This window comes from Ixodes scapularis, unplaced genomic scaffold (assembly GCF_016920785.2).
Source record: "Ixodes scapularis isolate PalLabHiFi unplaced genomic scaffold, ASM1692078v2 PGA_scaffold8__174_contigs__length_109621045, whole genome shotgun sequence".
Taxonomy (NCBI): domain Eukaryota; kingdom Metazoa; phylum Arthropoda; class Arachnida; order Ixodida; family Ixodidae; genus Ixodes; species Ixodes scapularis.
In genome coordinates, this window is record NW_024609883.1 from 79,631,530 (window position 1) to 79,654,538 (window position 23,009).

Consider the following 23,009-nt stretch of genomic DNA (forward strand, 5'->3'; position numbering starts at 1 on the left):
AAGAAAATAACAGTCACGCCGTAGTCACGTCAACACGTACCTCAAAAAAGCCAGCTCTTTTATTTTTTTTTTTTTTGTAAATAAACCGAAGATTGCTTTACGCATTTACCCACCCCCTCTTTTCTTGTCTTGTACGCTTCCAAACGTTCTCTGGCAGTCTTCTTACCTCACCCCCTTCCCCCCAAACCAAAAAAAAAGAAAGAAAGTCATGATGTCATATTTTGATGACAGCTTCATGTGCACGCTGCTAAGGAATATGGCCCCCTGATGTTGACCGGAGCGACAATGCATGCTAACGGGCTCAGTCATTTGAACGTCGACCGGTTTGGAAAATGTGTACAATAGTCGGCGACGGGTTAAGAGATCAAAGAAAGCTCCTCCCCCTGTTTCCACTTTAGCAGAGCGAACGCTGGAGAGGAGGTCGCCTCCTTTGCAACATTCGCTCCGCTCAAGTGGAAAGAGGTGGGAGGAGCTTTTCCTGATCTCTTAATTTGTCACCGACTATAGAGTATATTAAATTAGATTTAAGTTAGATTTAATCGAGCTTACTTTTACCCAACGAGCGATACGACTAGGTGATGTTCAATCTACAGTCAGCGACAACTTTAGAAATATAGAGTTCTTGGTTAATGCTTGACCAAAGGACAAGCACGAAGCGCTTCAATGGCACTCCAAATCAAGATAACGTTGTCAAAACTATTATCGCTTGTGCGAGTGAGACGCCAGACTATGTAACGTGCTCTTGAAGCAGACCGGCGCTACAGCACTGTGGGAACTGTGCTAGCCTTGACAACGCAATACAAGATATGGACGTTTTGCAGCAGCGCCGCCGTAAGCGACCCTCTATTTTTGTTTTCTCTTACTAAGTTTACTTTACTTCATCGTGACTACAGCAGGACAGGCTATCGCCATTTTAGATTCAACTGTGTCCCTCTCCCTAGCATTGGCATTCGTGTAAGCGCGTCAACGACCGCTTCACTGGCTCGGCACCTGGGCAAGACAAGAGAAGGTTAGCAATGGCGGCTGTTATCTGGCGCATCCGTAAAGCGTCTGTACTTGACGCCAATTGCAGACCTTTCCACAAAAGTGCTCCTGACCGGTTCTATCTTCAGTGTTGGTGCGTATGGCGCGTGATTTGCTCGCTTTCCTAAGCGACGAACATACGAGTGCTGGGCTGGGGAAATCGTACATTAGGTTGAGTACTAAATATTGTAACTGCGTAAATCGACACTGGCACATCTGCGTACGCCCCCAAAGAGAGAGAGTTGAAAGCGTAATTCGACACACGGAAACCGACACGGATTCTCGGTATGGCTCGCTCGCCCCCCCCCCCCCCCCCCCCCCCCCCTTTCCTGAGCTCTGGAAGTCGTCTAGCATGCGCCGCGTTTGTTGCGCTGAACTAATATACACAAAGCTGCAAGGGACACCCCAGCCCCATGGCGGTCCGGTGGATCACCGTCCTTGCCCTGATTGGATGGCGACATGGACTCGTTACATGCGGTGGGTTTGTTTACTGCCTCTTTCACTTAAGCCAGATACAGCATACAAAGACTGTCCGCAGACATGTTCAAACATGTTTCGAACATGATTGAGGCGTACCCGGAGATAATTCTGTCATTATGTCAGCAGCAAGCGCCGTGTCTTTTCTATGATGTATGAGCAGTGTTGCTGGAAACTCTTCATACCGCACAGTAAATAAAAAGAAAATGCTGGACGCATTAGATAACCAGTAAAGAATAGCGAGAGCAACGAATAACACCTGGAGGCTTAATTTTCATTCACGTTTCTTATTTCAAATAATGTTTTGCGGTCTAATGGCTCGTTCAAGATAGCCGCCGTGGGACCGGAGCCTTAAAGGGACAGTACAACGATGGTTGCACTTTCAGTGAGCACCTCTTAGAATGTCCGATATAAAATGAACACCTGCCACAGTCGCCGCCAACAGCTTAAGGAACCCAGGGCGTTGCTTATTAAGTTCATACTTCTTGCTTTCGGATTCGAGCTTGGGACTTCTTCTTGACTGACGCGGCAACCTGATTAGTTGCGGGGCGAAAATAAGATACTCGGCAATCGCCACACCATGTGTTTCCTATGCGGAGCGCAAGCCCACTACCCACTATCCTTTCAGTGAAAGCCAATCAGAAGTCGGCGTCGTTCTGACGTAACCGCAACCCCTGGCAACGTTATTAGATGAGCTCAGTTACGGAACTGCCCATAGACGCTGCTTGGACAAGTAATACCCCCCCCCCCCCCCCCACCCCCTCTGCACCCACGGCTCGCCTCCTGCCGTTTGACGCAGCGGACGGCTGCTATGGTAACTGCAGTGGATTCTTTGGAATAAGCATGTTTCGAAACACAGCGTCTAGATGGCGTTTCACCGCGTACTCTGTGAAACACAGTTTTGAAATGGAAATGTAGATGGCGCTTCAAACGACGGGAGACAGATTGAAGTGAGTGAGCGGGGGTACCTCCCTCCGCGGCAGTTCAACTACTGAGATAACCTTGTAATGTTGACCCCTGCACGAGAAGCAGACGACTTGATCTCCGAATAGGATACCGGTGATTTTAACCCTGGAAAGGCCAAATTTCTTACAATAAAAAAAAGAAATGATTTTAGTGGTTGGGTTTTGCTTTCAAATAATATAATATAAAGAAAGGGTCAATGAACAAGTTTTTCTGTTAATTATTTAGCAGGAGCACGTATAGTGCTTGCAAGCTGTTCAGGTTTAGATGCATCACAGCAAAGTACTGAAGACGATAATTTATCACTTTCCTTCCATTCGGTTTCCTTTTGGTGCGTCCGCTTCCGCGACGTTTTAGCGGCTTCAGATTTCGAACCGGAGGTACTTAGCAGAGCTCCTCTTTCGATTGATTAACTCTAATCCTCCGAATTTAATTCCCGAAAGCGTTGCCCTAGTGATAAATCATTTTTGTATGGGAAATTTCTCGGTCCAATAAACGTATATGATCAAATAAGATCATATAAGAGCCATTCAGGAATATATAAGAACTTATAAAAACTGATGTTTCTTATAACTTCTTCCAGTATACCCTTGTATGGTTCTTATATGTTTTTATATTATATTATTTGATCATATGCGTTCATTGCATCAATATAATTTCTCATGCAGATAAGACTTTTCACTAGGTTGGAATTCTGAATCGGAAGAGAGACAATGGGCGCGTTAAGTTAACGAGCCCGAGCGCGCTCCAGCGGTCAGAGCTAAACTAAACGACATTAGCGGAGGGTTAGCGGGGAAGGAAACGCGGTCTACTAAAACTCCCTATTAAGGCCCGTTCACACTCTTGCGACTGCTTGCGACCTCTTAAACCTGGGTTTCTTAAAACTTCTTAAACCAGTAGGGAGGCTCAAGTTAGAGCACTATATAGCTCCTACGGAGCAGAGTAGCGCAATCCTTTGAACCCCGTGTTTTGCCGACAACATGGCCGACAGAGCGGCTCGGCGCGAGTCACGTGGTACTCAGGGTTCCAGGAGGCGGCCCGCCCTATGGGAGAATACATGGAGGTCGACACAACACGGCTGATTAAAAAATTAACGGCGAGTTCACACTTTTCAAAACTAGTCTGTCGTGAAGTTAGTAAAGCACTAAACACTTTATCAAAGTTTTAACAATATCGGATGCGTGTGCAAATTTTGAGAAGGCAATTTCCAAGGCAATGGCGTTTGAAGCAGACGATTTTTGCTCGCAGCGGAGATGGGCTTTTCGGGTTGGCCGGAGCGGGTCACGTGAATGGTGTGACGTCGCCGTGTCGTCTGCTGTATGATGCCGCTCAGGCAATTTTTTAAAAAAAGTCAGGTCCTTGCGGGGCACAAAACTTAGCGCAAATTATTCTAAAGTGTTCCATTATTATGTCAAAAATGATTGCGATTCCGTACATTCCCACAATACTGGAGAAACAACGATTTTCTCACGTTCTCTATGCATTTCTGACCGCAGTTGGAACCTCCGGGCGTTCGCCGCTAGTCGCCGAGAGGCGGCGTTCTAGATTGCGCTACTCTGTTCCGAAGGAGCTATATAGACGCTTTACACTCGCGCCAGATTGAGCCGCCATAGCCGCCCTTCTCTTGTCTTACCGAGATGCCGAGCCACTGAAGCGGGCGTTGACGGGTCTTCACAAGGGCCTATGCTGGACACAAGAACACAGTAGCATCTAAAATGGCAATAACCTGTCCGGCTGTGGTAATGATGAAGTGAAGCGAACGGAATAAGAGGGAACAAAAACTGAAGGTCAGTTATGGCGGCGCCCATGCACAGCTGCTGTAAAGCGTCTATAGTGCTCTAGCTCAAGTGAGGGTGGGTGCAACTGCTAGATCAGCGATCACGGGACATGGACGCCATTTAATTGCTAAATTTTGCTGGGAGTCTATGGGGCAAAAGGTCGTTTTCTTTCCTAACTCGGGTCATAAAAGCCCATTAAGGTGCTTGAATAATTTACACAAGGTATAAATGATTACTTTTCCATAGCCACCAGTTTTGTTGCGATAGGTTAAGTATTTTTTTAACGCGAAAAATGGTAAATTCCGCCATCTTGGACGTTGCTGCTTGTCTGGCAACTTTGCTTTCTCCGCTCGACGTTTGCAATTCTCGGAGTGAGAAGGAAGCGAGAGAGGCTGCGCCAAGGCGCTCGTTGCTTGCAATGGGAGGCGAGAGAAGGAAAGGCGCATGGAGCAACAGAGTTGCAACAGAGCGGGCGCCTGCTTTCGTGCAGGCAACACTGGCGCATATCCTTTCTCGAATCCTCTCCCTCAGGCGCCGCCATTAAATTGCAAACGCTCTCCAGGTTTTGAGTTGCGCCCACCCTCACTACAGCCTCCCTATAAACCAGATAACACACTGGCGCCATCTATTGGGAAGCAGTGTAAACTCGGCGGTCCGGCATATGTTTTTTTTTATTTCTCGCGCAATATCCTTTCTTTTTTGGCTCGAAAAACTTTTTTCAATGTTATAAACGAGCCTTTCTATGGGTGTTACGCACATTTGACCTCGGAAATCCCGCAAAACCTTCGCTTTTGTGAAATGCAGTTCTAGGGTCACCGTATAGATGGCGCCACAATGTCAGTGTGTCCCCTCATTCTAGAAACATTTAAGAAGTTGTAAGAGATCTCGTCTCTCTCAGTCGTACTCGGTCGCAAGAGTGTGAACGGGCCTTTATTGTCTCACTTCCGGCGCACGGGTGGCGGAACGCGCTCCGCCAGCTCCGTCGTCGGAGATGGTGCGCGAGAGCTCGAACAGGTCGGTTTCCGGTAAGATGATGGCGTTTCCGCTCTCGCGGCCAGTCTCGCGGTGGTCTCACGCGCTTCGCGTTCTATTCTCGCGCCTGCTTAGATACATGGATACTTCGACGGCGATCACTCGGCAGCTCGTGCGGTCGCTCGTCAGCGTGGGAAATAAAAAAGAATAAAAAAAATGCTGGTGTAGACAGTTATGCATACATCCTTCGAATGCTTGTTGAAGTTCTTCGTGTGCCTTACCACAATTTCAGGATCAGTCAAGCCGATGAATTCGGCCATTCAGCCGTTATGCTTTGAGACTTTCGAGAATTCAGAAGGCGTGAGGCGTACCTCTAATGAACCTTTTCCAGGAAGCGTTCTGCGCAGGCGCAGGCGACCGATGCCAAGCGGCGGAAGTCCGCACAATAAATCGAGGAAATTCGGAGAAAGGCTGTGGATCAGCGAGTAAAACACGTAATTGCAGCATATATAATTGTGTTACACAAAAAAAAGAAAGTCGACGGAAAGAAAAATACGGCGTTTTAATTTGGTGGATGCCATGGATACCCCTCTTTAAAATCGCGTTGGGCACGCGCCGCAGCTCAGAGAGCGAAGAAACTGGTAGCGTAGCTCCCATTATCAATCGGTAGCGGAGGCAGGTCACGTCCTCGATTTTTAAATCGTGTACCCACCACCTGGGTGCCATCGGTATGTGAAAAAGGTCCATTGTTGCACACACAGCGTGCAGCACAAATGCAAGCTCTTGCTGCTGCCGCCGTCTCCGCGCACAAGTTCATCGAAGTCGTCGTCAAATAAACACAATTTCTGACGTGACGGGAGCCCCGTTTAAGCGCGCGCCGGAAAGCCGGAACACTGAAAAAACATAAAAATAGGCGTCAAATGGCGCCTCGGAACGAAAAAGAAAGTGCGGTCATTAGGCTACGTTAATTCCGAACCCGCGTGCTCGAGCGCAGATGTACGGAGTTTGGCGCTCGCTAACTGAACGCGCCCAATGCTCCCAAGCAACCGGTAGGCGAGTTTAAAGCCCCTCTATCCTGGGAGAAGTGGCGTCATTCATTGTTGTGGAAATGCTCCAGACACGTGTCGCGAGCCACTTCTGGGAAGATCATGGCGTCTCATATCTAGCTCAGTGCTGCGCTGTGCCGCCATGATCTTCCCAAGGGCTGCACGTTGCACGTGACTCGTGCATCGACGCACATTGCGCTACTTTTAAAACATGAAGGGGCTTTAAGCGAGGTGAGCATCACGTGCGCGGAGTGTCTAATTTGAAAACTAAAAATAACCCAGCAATGCGAAAAAACGTGCGAATATAAAGTTTATAGTTCGCTAAAGACTTCACATATATCAACACCTCTCGTAATGCGAGCAGTTTCCCGTTTATGTGAGCATTTTCAGATGTGTAATCACAGCCGTACATGTGCAGCGACGACCCCTAAATGGTTAAACAATATCTGTCAAAATAGAAAAAAAAATCATGGTTTCTTTTTATATCGTTTATGAAAAAAAGAAGAAAAAAACTAAGTTATGCGCTCACCGTTTTACTTTCTTTTAAACCCATTTTCTTTGTTGTTTTTGCAGACGAAACGCCCTACGAGGAATACGAGTCTCACCTGCAGCTCTTACGGGCCAAGCTCTTCGATCCGTCGAAGTACGACGTCAACCGGCGCCCCACCAATGACAGTTCGAGAGCTACCAAGGTCACTGTAAAATTATTTGGGGGACACATCACGTACATGGTGGGTACATCACCCCTACGCGATTAACGTCATTCACCCCAAGCACTCACTCTACAAACGCTGGTGTACACGCAGAACCTCGAAGATGAATGGTTCACCCTCGCCATGGTCCCGTGCATCGTAAGTCTGGCGTCTTCTTATTTCCAGTAATGAGAGTAGAAGTCTACATACTCAAGACGTCATAGTGAGTTTTTGTGGCCAGTCGTAGAGGGCCGACTACAGTGCACTTTTGGTCGCTCGCACCTCCAATTAACGCCGTAAGTGTGACTGACATCACTGCTTCACACAGACCCCCGCTAAGAGCGCTGCTGCAAACGAATACATGGGATTAGACTTAGCTCCTAAAGGAGAGTAGAAAACATTCTGCCACGCAGTCTGGAATGAAGTCATCCGCGTTCTCATTATTACAGCAAATAAGTAGAGGAACGTCGCGCTCCATTTGCAATTCTAAGAAACACAGGGCGGAGGAATGCCCTTCGACCATACAATTAAGCAAAAACAAGACGATTCTATACTTCGTTTCAGCTTCGGTCCAGACGCAGCCGATGCTACAAGCGCGAGCATGTGGCCCAGAACAGTGCTTGCACTGCACGAGCGCGCGTGCTTGGCAGGGATGCTGAAAGCCCGGAGCTCGCGCTTGTAGCTTTGGCTGCGTCTGGACCGAAGCTGAAACGAAGTATACAAAAACAACACAAAATGGCAGGTGCTTCGTTGCATTTTCTTAAATCACATGCCCAAGAACTGTAGAAGGAGGATCACGTCTAAATATTTCATGGCTGGCACGCTTCACGGTGTGCGACCCCACCTTCAAGAGCTCCGAGCAAAAACGCGCAGTCGAGGCGACTCCAGTTCAACTAAAAGCGACGGCCAATGCCCGCAGCAACAAGATCGCACTGCTGCAAACAGCCGAAGCGTTGATTTCTGGAAGTCAAAGCAAGATGATGTCTCGAGTGCTCTTTGATAGTGGTAGTCGGAGATCCTTCATGAATCATAACGGAAGACTTATCAAGAAGACCTGGTTGCAAGATAGTGGGTAACGAATGCCCGACAGTGGGATACTTCGGTGGCCACAGCCACAAGAAGAGCTTTCGGAAGGTCCTCATACTCTAAAAAGCAAGCATGATGGATGGACGTACGTACAACATCAAAGCTCTGGAAACAGGCATTATTGGCGATCAGCAATTTCTCCATCCGAATGAAGGGGTTATGAAAGAGCCACGTCGATTGGAACATACAAGTGCAGTCGACGGAAATTCCGACACGATAAACATTCTCAACGGAGCCGAGTAATATTAGGATTTTGTCACTACTCAAGTGACAAAACTCACCGACAATCTCAAGGCCATCAGGCGACGTTATGATGAATGGTACACTGTCCCATGACAATAAGTACTACAGGGGTGAAGTGTTCACAAAGAGCGGTCCTCCAAATTTCAGCGATAACGAGTGACCCAGAGGTCATCCTATACAAAAATTCTGGGATTTGGAAGCTATCGGTGTCTCAAAAATCCAAAGCCACAATTTAATCGACTCCGCACAAACTGTCTTTGAAGGAAAGGCAAGAAACAACTCCTCCACCTCCAGAAGAACAAGGAAATTGACGAAAAACGACTGTTTCAACTGACGAAAAGACTCGGGCTCAATAAAGAGATTCTGAACTCGTGCGACGCCGCCATAAGAATGTATGACAAAGAATTGATGACGGAAATGGTATAAATTGAAATGAATGACGATAACGTCTACTACATACCGCACCAACCAGTTATCAAGGAAAGTCAAACACCAAGCTGTGCGTAGTCTTCGACGCTTCGTCACACGGATTCCGATCGAAGTCATTGATTGCGAATCTGGAAAAAGGGAGCCTAACCTCAAGGCCGATCTTGTAGATCTACTACTAAACTTAAGGAGACATAAAACTGCGCTCACTGCAGATATCAAGAAGGCGTTCCTTCAAATTTCTGTCAACCCGAAAGACAGGAATGCCTTATGATTCCTGTGGCTCGAGAGCGCACCAATGGTCGATCGTCCTGACCGGAAGATCCAAACCTGGAGAATGACCAGAGTTCCGTTTGGCACGACGTCAAGTCTCTTTCTTTTTGTAGCGATAGTACAACATCATCTGAAACGCATGATCTCACAATACCCTGAAACTGCTCAGGAACTGCTGAAATCGATCTACTTTGATGACATACTGAAGGGCGCTGAGAACGAAGAACAAGCTCTTCGGATGTATTCCAAAGCCAATGACATCTTCAGCATTGCTTCCATGAAGCTGCACAAATGGTCGTCCAACTCTGCAGAAGTCTTGGAGAAGTTAAACAAGAGCGAGACCCAACAAGTAACACTCGGTGAACTACCAGGCGTCTTTAAAATACTTGGACTCACGCGGAACCTTACTTTGAACATACTGTCATTTACACCAAACAGCGTCACTATCTTCTCTCAGCAACGAATGGACACAAAGCGGGCCGTATTGCAGACAACAGCAAGGATGTACGACCCTCTCGGAATGCTGGCTGCATTCACTATACAAGCAAAACTCTGCTTGTAACGACTCTGGTGCATGAACAAACAAGTTGAAAATCAAATGACCTCCTTAAAGATTAAATGGAAGTTCATCCTCGAACGAGCTCCATGGTGGGGAGGATTTTATGAACGTCTCATTCGCTCAGTCAAGCTCTCGCTAAAAAACAAAAAGCCCGTGGGTGCAGGAGCCTGAAGGCGAACAAACTCTACACTGTATTGACAAAAGTAGGAGTGGTTGTAAATTCGCAACCTCTTAATTACGTTTACAACGATGTCGGTAAAACAGAGGCATTGTCACCAGGCAGGGGTGCTATGTTGCGCTTTTTGCACTCCCAGGAGACTTGGAAGAGGGAAGTGACGTCAACGACACAGCAAATGCAGATTGGATGTTGATAGAAGAAAACGAAATCAACACCCAATCTGCGTTTGCTGTGTCGTAGACGTCACTTCCCTCTCCCTAGTCTCCTGGGAGTGCAAAAAGCGCAGCATAGCCCCCCTGGTTTCTTACGGGCAAGAGGTCGACCTCTCTCCCGACACCTCATGTTACAGAGTTTCTCCATGCTTCTGCAGACCCCCTTCGCCGGTTGTGGAAACATCGTGAAGAGGTTTTCGGACAATTTTGGATGAGGTGGTCAAAACAATACTTAATGGAATTAAGAAGTATATGTACACAATGGTCGACCACTCTAAAACCTCACAACATAAAAGTTGGAGATTTCATCTTCCTCAAAGACAGCCGGCGTCTTAAACAACGGTGAAGAGGTTTTCTGCGGTAGAGATGGGGAAATACGCCCCGGCACAATCAGGTTTGCCAGCGGAATAAGTTAAAAAGCCCATTCAACTGTTTTTTTTTTAAGTTTTTACTACTCAGGTGTAAGATGAAAGATCATTTGGAGGGCAGTGTGTAGAAACCTCAGAAACAAAGAAGGAAGAAGAAAAGAGCGAGATGATTTAGCGCGAGAAGGACCAACGACAAGAGGGACCGAGCAGCCAGCGTCATCCGGTTTATCTGCCTCCCGTGGATCATCAATTGTCTGTAAATAGTGTATATAAATGCATAGCTGACTTAAACTTCAACGACGACCGGACCTTCTTTCAGTGAAGTTGCAACCCTTTACCGCTCATTCATACTGGAAGCGGATCCGCGTTCGCAAAGCGGTTGCCAACGCGGTTGTATAAAGATCCAGTGCAATTGCACGAGCACTCGATGTCATTAAGTGCGCGTGCAATTGTACTGGATCTTTATACAACCGCGTTCGCAACCGCTTTGCAAACGCGGATCCGCTTCCAGTTTGAATGAGCGGTTACCGCTCATTCACACTGGAAGCGGATCCGCGTTCGCAAGGCGGTTGTGAACGCGGTTGTATAAAGATCTAGTACAATTGCACGCGCACTCGATGACATTAAGTGCGCGTGCAATTGTACTGGATCTTTATACAACCGCGTTCGCAACGGCTTTGCGAACGCGGATCCGCTTCCAGTGTGAATGAGCGGTTAGAGTGCGTACTGATAAGCTTCATGCTTAAAAAAAAAGAAAAAAACATACCTACTTTTACGCTTTACAGAACTGGTACGACCCCGCTCTTGTGTGGGATCCGGACGACTACGGAGGGCTCAAGAACATCAATGTTTCCCCGAGCAAGATCTGGTATCCGGATATAGAAATTGTCAACACGTAAGTTCAAGTTAAGTGGCACAAACTAAACTTCGTAAGCAAAACAGAAAAAAAAATAAAAAGTTCGTGAGTTTTACATTTTTTAGCAAACCGCACAGCACACGAAAATTACAGATTTTTTTTTTATTTACGTTATTTTTTCTTATTCTTTACCTTAATTTCAAATATGGTGTTTAAAAACTAAACTGAAAGTTGGATGGTTCTATGTCTACTACTTGCGAGTGACGCATGGTCTTGAGGTTAAGGTAATAATCCAACAAATTAAAATAAATTTAAAAAAAGCTTGGACGCACAATTGGACGCCACCCGTCCCAATAAAAGCAACCTGAATGAATCTCTAAAACTGACAAACGCAAAACTGCGGTCACACTGCTCAGACATCATTCAAAAGACAGCTTGCAGACACTGGCTGGGGCGTGTTGTTTCCTAGTATGACGGACATGTTACCCTTGGTCACACAAAAACCGTCAGCAAACATGTTTGAAGCGCGCATATGCGTAAAGCAGTCGTTTTTCGATCATGCTTCGGACGTGTCCGCCGATTCTTCTGTCATGTCTGCAACGAACGCGGTGTCTTTCGTACGATGTACGAGCAAACCATCGGAGAGAGCGTCGGCAAGTGAGTCGCGCTCCGTCGCTGACACTTTCTCCCGTGACCTTCTGGTCTCATCGCAACTGGGCAAACGACGAATACTTCGGTTCCAACATGCCAACCAGTGCTGTCAAAGCAAAGCCATGGACGGGATAGAGAGAGAGAGAGAGAAAGGAAAGCCGATTTGTGTGCGGAATTTGAGTGACGGGCTAATCTTCTAGTGGAAGAAAAACAACGACTGGGTCACGCAAAAGATGGTCCGGGTAAGAGGGAGAGCTCCACTTTCTCCCTTTCTCCACCCTTGTACCTTTGGTAAAGACTGTCACGTGTTTCGCTTCCGTCACTCTGATTGGCTTGAAGGGGCCGTAGCGTTCGCTCTTTGCAGCGTTGCGGAGAAAGCAAAGTATAGTTCGTGATAAACATTACGGTAATAATACTGTCTACGTTTCGGATAAAGGCTCAAATTAAATGACAGAGACACGCGTAGGTGCCAAAAGGAGCTCAGGATAATGAGCAAACAATGACGAGTCTGTTTCACCTTATTGAGACAAGAATACAAAACTGACATAAGCTAAAAGCAGTCTTTTCGGTTGCACTAACGCTTGCTCAAAGGTGTGCAATCGCTATCCAGTACAAGACTCATTAACTTAAAAAAACAAATGTAAAAGAAATACAATGTGATTTCAAGGGCTAATTACATTTATGAATGGAATGCTGAGAGTTTAATCGCATGATTGCGCCAAGAGACTAACAGCACAATGAAAAGTTGTTTATGTGATGATAATTATTAATCCATTTACGAATGCGCCACACAGGTGTTGATCATTTATCCCTTTATGACGTGCAAAAACATTTCGTGCGTACGCAGAGTTCTTTTTTTTTCTGTCTATACACGTTTTTATTTTGCTTTTCTAAATCATCCAACTGATCACGGCGCACCAACATCAAACCTTACCCGTTTCCAGTTACGGTTACTACAAAGCACAAGCATCGATATGGTTCGAAACTTATACGACTACATTAACACTGTGCGCGGGTTCGCTCGTATTAAGGCACAACGAAATCTGGTTATGAATACGCTAATCATCATAATAATAATTTATTTATTCTGTGCCCATAAACAACCAGTATATGTCTGTATTGTGGCACAATAAAAATTAATTCATATATAAAACATGCTTGAATATAAGTGACGAATATAACAGAGACACGTACTGAACTTACATGCGACAAGAACTGAAAACGCGCCACTAAAGATTTAAAAAAAAAAAAAAATCATGTCGTGCAGCCTCCTTCCGAAATTCACAGAGTTGTCGAACATGTCTATATGCCCATGACTAAAGCTATTCACAGATGTCTGCATTCTTGTTATGGCTCATGCCATGCATTGATTGTGAGGCTAAAAAGTAAGGTTTAAATTCACAGTGCACTGAAGTTGAGAGTTTAAGTCGCTGTGAAATCTTTTGTGCAAAAATAACATATCGCGATACAGCCTTCTGGCGAATAAACCCTGCAGACCGAATTTAGCAAGAAGTGGCTCATGACAATAGAAAGTCGTTCGACCTACGATGTCTGTCATAAACTGTATACGGACAAGGCGCCGCTGAACATATTAAATTTTCGCTGCATCGCTTGCACTAAGTGAATTCCACACAATAAAGCCAGAGTCTAGTCTTGATATGATAAAAAAAGCAAAATAAAGAAAGTAAGCAAGCATGACTCGTCAAATTTATAGTTCAACGATTCATCATTCCTAGCATTCAAACTGCAGAACAAGCATATAAGCGACATGACAACTAAAAGAAAGGAGAACTATCAAAGCACATTCCGTCAAAGTCAAAGCACTACACATTGACACTCGTGCAATGCATCAGGATAATATGAATAAGGCACAATATCTCGTTTTTTACTGAAAAAAAAAGACCTTCGTTTTATCAGGATTAATAACAAAGAAATTGTCCAAGTAGAAGGTTAGAATACGCGAGGCATCGCTTTGTAACAGTTTGCAATCATCAATCGAGCTGATACTCTTAAAAAGTTTGATATCATCAACGAATGAGAGCACCCTTGAATTGACGGCACAAGTGGCTATATCAAATAAAAAAACAAAACAGTAGTGATCCCACATTAGAGCTTTGAGGTACCCCAGACAACAGACAAAAATTATTAGATAAGGAATTTATAATACGCACGATACAGCGACGATCGGTCAAGTAGCTTCCAAACCTCCTCAAGAGAATAGGGTAAATACCCGATTCGTGACAACTTAAACAATAGCAAGGTCTGATTCAACTTATCGAATACTTTCGAAAGGTCAAAATAAATAGCATCGACTTGACCATAAATTAATGACCGCAAAAGTGGACGCTGCTGAAATATGACCGTTCATGTGTCACGTGTAAATGGAGATAATGACCTTGTCCCACTGCGCAGAAAAACAAGTAACACTGCTCTCCGACTTAACAAGAGCAACTTTGGTGATACGAGTACTCTTCAGCATGCCATTGCCATAATACTAATTAAACTATAGGAAACCAAATCGTCTCTTTGTTTCCAATCACACGTCATTAAGCAGGGATCTTTGACGGTATTCAATAACTTTAAACTAGGGGTGTGCGAATACTTCTAATCGAAAGACGTTTAGGTTTAGTACTGTAGAGAAGAGCAGGTATGGCTTGGCCTTCTCTTCTACTATGAAGCTGCGAATAACGCAGCGCTATTCGATTGAAACCACTATTCATATACACGCACACCTTGGGCAGGGTACCAACTCCCATCATGTTTTACTTTTTTTTAGAAGATCCGATGATTACGCGTCGGAGCCGATCATGGTCTACTTGCACCACGACGGAGACGTGTGGTGCTGCCCGCCAGCCACGGTCAGGATACCCTGTTCGATGGATCTCACGAACTATCCGTTTGATAGCCAGGTTTGCCGCATGCGCTTTGCTTTGTTAACTTACGGGGACGAAGAGGTCAGGCTGGGCGGTGAGAGTATCATGAGCCTCAGCGTGACCAACCAAAGTTCGGAGTGGCAAATCAGCTTCCTGGACACGTCCCAAGGGAGGCTGCTCAACAACACGAGCCTGGACATAGCCATAGGAATGAGGAGGCGTGGCAGTCATCATCGCTACACTGCAACCCTGCCCTGGATCGCGTCGGTCATCATGATGCTTCTGGGTTTCTGGATGCCTGCCAACTCTAGCCGCAGGCTGACTTTGGCGTGCATCAACCTGCTGCTTGTCATGCTGATGCTCCAGCGGATCACGGCGCTGCTGAAGACGTCCTCAGCAGTTCCTAAGCTAGGTGGGTTTTTGGTCCTAAGCAATGGTGTCATTCATGTCTTTGTCTAAATTTTTAAAAAGAGAAAGTGAGAAAGAAAGAGAGAAAGAGAGAGAGGTGAGGGTACCTATAATGTGTGAATCTTGAGTTCTATTGTATACATCTATCAGTGTGAAATGTCAGGTTTCAAGAGACGTCGGTTAACAGTTAGGTACTTACATTCCTAGACGGGCACCCCGACGCAACACCCAGAGCCTGCTATGTGGTACTCGTCAAATAGTTGAACACGTTCCTTTCACGCTTCGTATCATCAGCTCCTGGTTATTATTTGACACTAAGAAGACAAAATTCCTAGGATGTGAAACGCACATTGCGGAGCCGTTCAGGAATCTGGCTCTCAGCACGCGCTCAGCAGCACCATGCTCAGCAATGGCGGCAAGTGAATAACATCTACACTACAAAAAAAATTCGGAGCGTCTACTTTTCCGCGGAGCACTTATGAATGTGATTTCGAACTTCTCGTGAACCGCGATTGCCAAGTGTCGGCTGTTGCACAGATCAGGCGCGTGCCGTTTGAAGACGGGCGCCGTAGTATAAGAAACTAGCGTCCCTTTTTCTTAACTTTTATTTAAGTATGTTCATGCTTTGAAATGTTGATTCGTCAAATTCACCGCCTAGGGTCACCTCTGTAGTAAATTGTAGCGCGATACCTTAAGGAACCGATTTATGAAGTCCCTTCAAAAGCCCAACAGGCCATCGGGTCCTCGTTGCCAAGTTGTCGTTCCCTTTGGAACGGAACACCGCAGTGACCCCTAAAAATATCAGAGAGTTTTCGTATCACTGCTCACCCCTCCCTACTGCGCTGTCCACTACGAAGACGCGGCTACTGCGCATGCGCGCCGCTAGACTTGTTCGTAGAGATCCGTATCTCGTAGCCGCTTGAGGAGAGCTTGACGAGACGGCGCAAATGATGCGCGAAAACTCCCTACAGTCACCGATAGGGCGAAAACGGCAGGAAGGTCTTTCAATTGTCCAGCCTCCCGCGCAAGCTTTCTGCTCTCGATAACACTTCTGCGTGTCGTGTGCCTCGAGCGTGCACGCGCAGCCAAAGCAGGGCGAAAGGCAAGGAGCGCGTGCTGGTGGCAGGGCATCCGAGAGAGAGGCCCCGCCGTTTTGCGTGCTGTCATTGACCGTAGTAATGAATGTCGTCGTCTTCGTGGCACTAAGTGAAAATCAAAGTGAAGTCGACACTGCGAACAATTACTGTGCTTTCCTAACAAGTGGCGGTACACATAGTAATGCTATCTCGACTCCGGGATATCTCCCAGAGTCGAGCTGTCGAGCCATACCTGCTGCAACAAACGAAAGTCTAAATTTGCTCTTCACTATTGATGAGCTAAATGCCGCAATTCAAGATACAACTAATTCAGCACCAGGTAGAGATGGCATTACGTATAACGCCGTAAAACACCTATCCCAACATTCAAAACTCAGACTTCTTGAACACTACAACAATTCCTGGATCAAAGGAGCCTTACCACAAGAGTGGAAAATTGCAAAGATTGTGCCGATTTTGAAGCCTGGTAAGCCGCCCACTTGTCTCGAATCTTTCCGGTCAATTGCACTCTTGAGTTGTATAGGAAAGCTAATGGAAAAAATGGTACTCGGTAGAATTTCATGGTTTTTAGAACAAAACAAATGTTTTTCACAGCAAACGAATGGCTTCCGCCGCGGACGGTCATCCACAGACTGCATTATTGATCTTACAACGAGTGTCGAAGAAGGCAGAGCCAAAGGTCACACAACCACTGCATTGTTTTTAGATATAACAGCAGCATTCGATTCTGTTCAGCATGAGGCAATATTAATGGCTCTCGCAGATCTAGGACTTGGAGGACGCATTTATAAATGGATATACGATTATCTCAAGTGCAGAAAAATTTACATTGATACTTCAGAAGGAAATTCCAACTATTTTGATATTGTCAAAGGAGTACCTCAGGGTGCAATACTAAGTCCAACTCTATTCAATATCACACTGATAGCATTAAAAAAGCATCTTCCCCGAGGAGTTAGTATTAGCATCTACGCAGATGACATCTGCGTATGGTCTACTTTCCGCTCAAGGCTAACTGTAAAGCTGCGGCTGCAAAAGACTCTCTATATATTGGCAAGTTTTCTAGGTTCCAAAGGCCTCCAGATCTCTCCCAAGAAAACAGTTGCCATGGCATTTACGAAGAAATCTATGGAAAAGTATCCGATCCTTTTAGGCGGACATACAGTTCCTTACGTCGCAGTACATAAATTTTTAGGGATCAACATTGATCGAAATCTCTCATGGACGAAAGAAGTTAATTCTCTAAAAAAGCGAATCACGGCAGCAACCAATGTACTACGCTGCCTCGCAGGAACAGCTTGGGGATGTAACTGCAGATCAATGATTCTACTGTATAAATCTCTGGTTGAAGGTCTAATAAGACACTCTATTCCACACCTAACAAATATTAGCCTGACGAGTAAACGACAGCTTCAAGGGACGCTTAACAAATGCATTCGAATCTGCCTTGGTCTACCAAGAGGTTCATCTGGACCTGGCGCGGTAGCAGAAGCCAGATGCCTTCCTCTGGAAGTGTTACAGAAACAAGAAATAGTACGAATTCATTTACGCCATAAAATTCAGCATAAGAATCACTATCTTTCTAAAATACACATAAAACGTCCAAACTCCAGCTACGGGGATGCTTTAGGCCAAAATATTGACAATATTCCAAAGCAGGCAACTTTTACCGAATACTCCAAAATACCTCCATGGACGCTTCGAAAACTGGATATTAATCTAAACATCCCCGGAATCATTGCAAAACACCAACAGAGTAGCTTAGTTATCCTACAACTTGTAATGAGTTACATATATGAAACTTACACTAGAACAACGCACATATATACCGATGGCTCAACAACGGCGACAACTTCATCGTCAGCATTCTTCGTTCCATCGAGATTTCTTGCAAGATCTTGTCGTCTAAACCATCATACATCATCAACAGCCGCTGAGCTTCACGGAATTAGGGAAGCAATCAAGTATATATGTAAACAACCACCACAACAATGGACCTTATTTACAGATTCAAAATGCGCTTTACAGTCGCTCAGTCCTATTGGAAAGAAATCCATGTATTCGATTTCTTCCCTAGAAATAGCTGAGTACCACCACCTGGCATTCGAATACGGTCACCAAATTACATTTCAATGGATACCAGGACATTCCGGTATACGAGGTAACGAATGCGCTGACAAATCAGCCAAGAGAGCCCACCAGCACGTCTCAACACGAATGGTTCCTTACACGAAAGGCGACTGTACATCTCTGACAAGGCAAATTGCAAAAAGTGCACGTGAGATGCTTTGGTCCTCACCGGATTCTAACTACAAATTTCTCTATGACATAGACCCTTTATTAACAACACGACTACCAAGCGACCTACCACGAAAATTAGAAGCTCTTGTCCATAGACTTCGCCTCAACTGTGCCTACACGAAGAACTATCGCTTTAAAATAAAACAACACGCGACTCCGGACTGTGAGAAATGCGGTGCGCCGGAAACCATCAGACACATTCTACTCACATGTCAAGCATATGAAAATGAACGCAAAGTTTACAAAAATTCTACGAATGCTCTGGACTGCAGACCTTTTGATCTGCCAAAGCTCCTCGGACCTTGGCCTGCTAAGAAACATCGAACAGCCTTAAAGGCCCTCTTTAAATTCCTCGAAGACATTGACTTACTGACAGTGCTATAATTATTTTTATCATCTTTCTCTCATTTCCCATCCTGAAACTAGACACTATAGCGTGTATATATTTTAACATTTCATCTCATCATCATTGACCCTTTGTCGATCGTCTTTCTGTCCCCCCTCCCCTTCCCCACCACAGAGAAGCCTGTTAGAGTGCAAAGCTCAGACTAAACTCTCTGTTTCAATAAAGATATTCTCTCTCTCTCTCGTCTTCGTGGTCGGAATGTGATGATAAAGCCGTGGTAACACTGCTAGTCCCTCAGACAAGAATAAACAAACTGCAGGCACTGTATGAGGCCTGTTTCTTCTGTTACATTAGTCATGCAAAAACTGTCGGCAGACGTGCTTGAAGCATACATATGTACCAAGCATAGATGCTCGGTACATATGCTTGGCAAGCACCGTGTCTTTCGAATAACGCACATGAGCAATCTAATAAGGGTTTCTTGAGGTACCTCAGCTAACTATAATTTCTGACTCCCCGGCCTTTACCCTTTCGGGTATGCTACTTAGTATCGCGAAATTCATATCAGTTATAGTAAAATCGGCGAAGGAAAATGTTGCAAAAACCAACCTCCAAATATACCCGCACTTTCCAGTGCCTTGACATCAGTGGCAGGCGGGCTTGCCAGTCGAGCAAGCAGTCCAAACAAAATAGAATATGCCAATCATTTGTTCCGTGCTGGAGCGCGGGTACTGGAGCGAGCTTCCAAAGCATTCATTCGACACCATGGAACTGCGTCGAATCAGTTCGGCACAAATTCTACAGTCCAAAGAGTGAACCCCTGCTTTCCACTGACGTCACTTTTCCGTTGTTGCCAGTAGAGACTTTCAGTTTGAAAAAAACACGGTGAGGACCAAAACTGTAAATTCAATACCTTCGCGAAAAAATAATCTTTTCATTTCATTTCATTTCATTTATTTACTCTCAAGGCCGAAGCATTACAGAGAGGAGTAGTGAAGCAAAAAGAAAAAAATACAACATGAACATAAACACAGCAGGGGGATTACAAAAAATGGTTGCAAACGGCACTTTTGAAACGTTCGGTGTCAGTGATTGAAGCGATGCTTCCAGTCTGTGCGGGTTTTGGGAATAAATGAGTGGAAGTGCAAATTGGTGCGGCTGCTTGGGACGCCAACCTTGAACTGATGGTCGCTGCGGGAAGAAATGTACGATGGTGGCAGAAAGAGAGAGTCACTGAGTAAGAGAATTGAAATGATAAACCTTATGAAAGAGACAAAGACGAGATAGTTTACGACGCAATGAAAGATCGGGTAAGTTAAGATTAGATTTCATAGAAGTGACACTGGCAGTTCGAAAGTAATTTGAGAAGATGAAACGCGCGGAACGGTTTTGAATGGCTCCTATTTGAAGAATAATGGAGTTATTATGAAAGTCCCAGATTGATGATGCATATTCAAGCTTTGACCTCACTAAAGTATTATAAAGTATGAGTTTCAAGTTAGTTAGGGCTAAACAAAAATTACGCCGTAGATAACCGAGTGCGCGATTAGCATTACTAGTGATGTAGTCGACGTGATGTTGCCATGAAAGGTTAGCAGAAATGATAATGCCAAGATATTTGTAGGACGAAACTTGCGTTAGGCGAACACCGTTAAGTAAGTAGTCACACGGTAGGATGTGATTTAAATGACGTGCAATTCTCATTGATTTACATTTGGCAGGGTTAAGTTTCATTAGCCAGGCGTCACACCAAAATGAAATGTTATCGAGGTCAGACTGAAGAGCATGATGATCAGCAGGTTCTAGAATTTTGCGATAAACAACACAATAGTCAGCAAAAAGTTTCATAGATGAAGAAATGCAGCTAGGTAAGTCGTTAATATAAATAAGAGAAAGTAAGGGCCCTAGCACTGACCCCTGCGGGACACCGGACGTTATAGGGCAGTGAGGGGAGTTATGGTCATTGGCGGTTACATATTGCGTGCGATTAGACAAGAAGCATTCTATCCATTTAAAAAATATTAGGGTCTATGTTAAGTTTACTTAATTTATAGAGGAGCAGACTATGACAGACACTATCGAATGCTTTCGAAAAGTCGATGACAATGCAGTCAACAGTGATTAAGTGATCTGCAGCAGAGAATAAGTCGTTAGTAAAGGCGAGTAGTTGAGTTTCACATGAGTAATTTTTTCTGAAGCCGTGTTGATGCATACTAAAAAAAGAATTAGTTTCGAGGAAGGATACCATATGACAGTATATGACATGTTCCATGAGTTTGCACGGTAGACTGGTTAATGAATTGGATCTATAATTATTGAGACAATGAGTGTTACCTGATTTGTGCAGAGGAACCACCTTTCCCGCCTTCCGGTCGTTCGGGAGCGTACAGGATTCTAATGATTGTGCAAAAATCTTCGACAATATTATAGATGAATACACTTCGGTGTTCTTCAAAAATTTGGGGTTAATGCCATCGTCACCTGGAGAAGAAGAAAGCTTCATATTTTGAATTAAATTCATTACGCCTGCCCAGTCAATAACTATTGGATCCATCGGAATAAAATCATAAACTGGAACATCGGGAAACATACATGGCGTGCTGTTAACAAACGACGATGAGAAGGCAGAGATCAAAAGAACGCAGCAGTTTTCCCTAGGAACGACTGATTCGCTATCCGTAGCGAGTTCAATTGGTTTCCTTTCACTTCCGCTCACAACGTACCGAAACTTACGGAGATTAGTTTCCAGTAGCGATGGAAGGGTTTGATTATACCTAATATTTGAGATACTATTTTAGCGATGTTTGTTGGTGAGTTTAGCAAATTTTCAAGCAAATCGGACACGATAAAGAAATCTGTGGAGTACCTTTTTAAAAGGACACTGACGGGGGTATTTATGCTCTCCAAGGTTTATGTATACATGACATATGTGAGCCCAACTACCCAGAACACAATTTGCGGATTGAAATTTGTTTTCGTTTCGCCCGAAAACCTCCGATCGAGAATTGGCCGGTCTGAGTCGCGTTCACTCTCTTCTCCGTGGTCACGTGCAGTTTTCTATGGTTTAGACACAGCCACTAACGACAATCAAAGTCGTGGGTCTTCGAAGGCACGTACTCAATACAAAAAATAAACAAAAATATACCCATTTTTTGTGACTTCTTAAAAGCTGCAAATACGTCGACTGGAATAAAATAGTTGTACAGCCACGTGACTTCCGGTAGCTTTCTCTTCCTCTATATTTCTTCTTCCTCCCCAGACCAGTTTCGGTTGCGGTTTCGAGCAGTTTCCTTTTTTTTTACTTTATTAAAAATATACGCGACACTGTAGCAAAATATTGGTTGAGTGGTCTTGTAACACCATATTTAATCACCTTACAAAAATTAAAAAAAAAATTGGGGGTGTTCGTGTCTCTAGACCGCTTGCTTTGTTCGGTTGCAGCTTTCTTCCTGGGCAACGCGATGGTGATCCAAGTACTTGCGGCAATCACGGCGGTTCTGGTACTCAACATGGAGACCTCCACGATTTCGAGCAAGGTGCCTGAATCAGTGGTCCGGTTCCTCACCAGTTCGGCGGGGAAGTTCCTCTGCCTTACGCAAGAAGGCGCCAGGGCGGACCAGATTCTGAAAGGCTCCGAAAACCCCTTTCCCGCCAAAAGGAACGACATAGAGAAGTGCGACTGGCTGCTCGTGGCTCAAGCCTTGGACAAACTGTTCTTTGTGCTGTTCGGCATTGTGACACTCTGCGTCATGCCGTGGTGAATCTACGTGTGGTATTAGTACCAAATAAACGAAAAACACTTGTTTATAATGACGTTTTTTTTGTTTTTTTTTTTTGTAGCTTGAGCTACACTGGCCGAGGTTGAGCAGTTTCACGTGGCTCCCAAAGAGCCATGCTGCGCAAGCGCGAGGAGCAGTGACGTTACACGGCGCACAGCTAGCGCGCCGAAGCCGCCGCCGCCGCGCGCGCCTGGCCGGTCTGCGCATTCCAGAGGAGTGACGTCATAGACGCGGCAGACGCACTGGCGCCGCCGTGTGCCCAGCTGTGCGCCTCCGTTGCGCAGTAGCCAAGTCTGACGCTGCACCGGAGCCGCTTGATAGCGCCTCTCATTTTTGTGCGCATAAGCTCACGCTACGTATATCCTGGCATAGCCGAGATAAGCCACTGCAATTTTTCGTTTA

General features: G+C 45.2%; 1 protein-coding gene across 1 annotated transcript; it reads left to right on the plus strand.

The window, feature by feature from the left end:
• The first annotated feature begins 1,436 nt into the window (after positions 1 to 1,436).
• LOC115314132 (acetylcholine receptor subunit beta-type unc-29) lies at positions 1,437 to 22,589 on the plus strand. Its single transcript, XM_029973197.2, has 6 exons — positions 1,437 to 1,500; positions 6,833 to 6,990; positions 7,066 to 7,110; positions 11,082 to 11,191; positions 14,580 to 15,088; positions 22,270 to 22,589. Exons 1-6 carry the CDS (start codon positions 1,437 to 1,439, stop codon positions 22,587 to 22,589), a joined length of 1,206 nt encoding a protein of 401 aa, XP_029829057.2.
• The last annotated feature ends 420 nt before the right edge of the window (positions 22,590 to 23,009 follow it).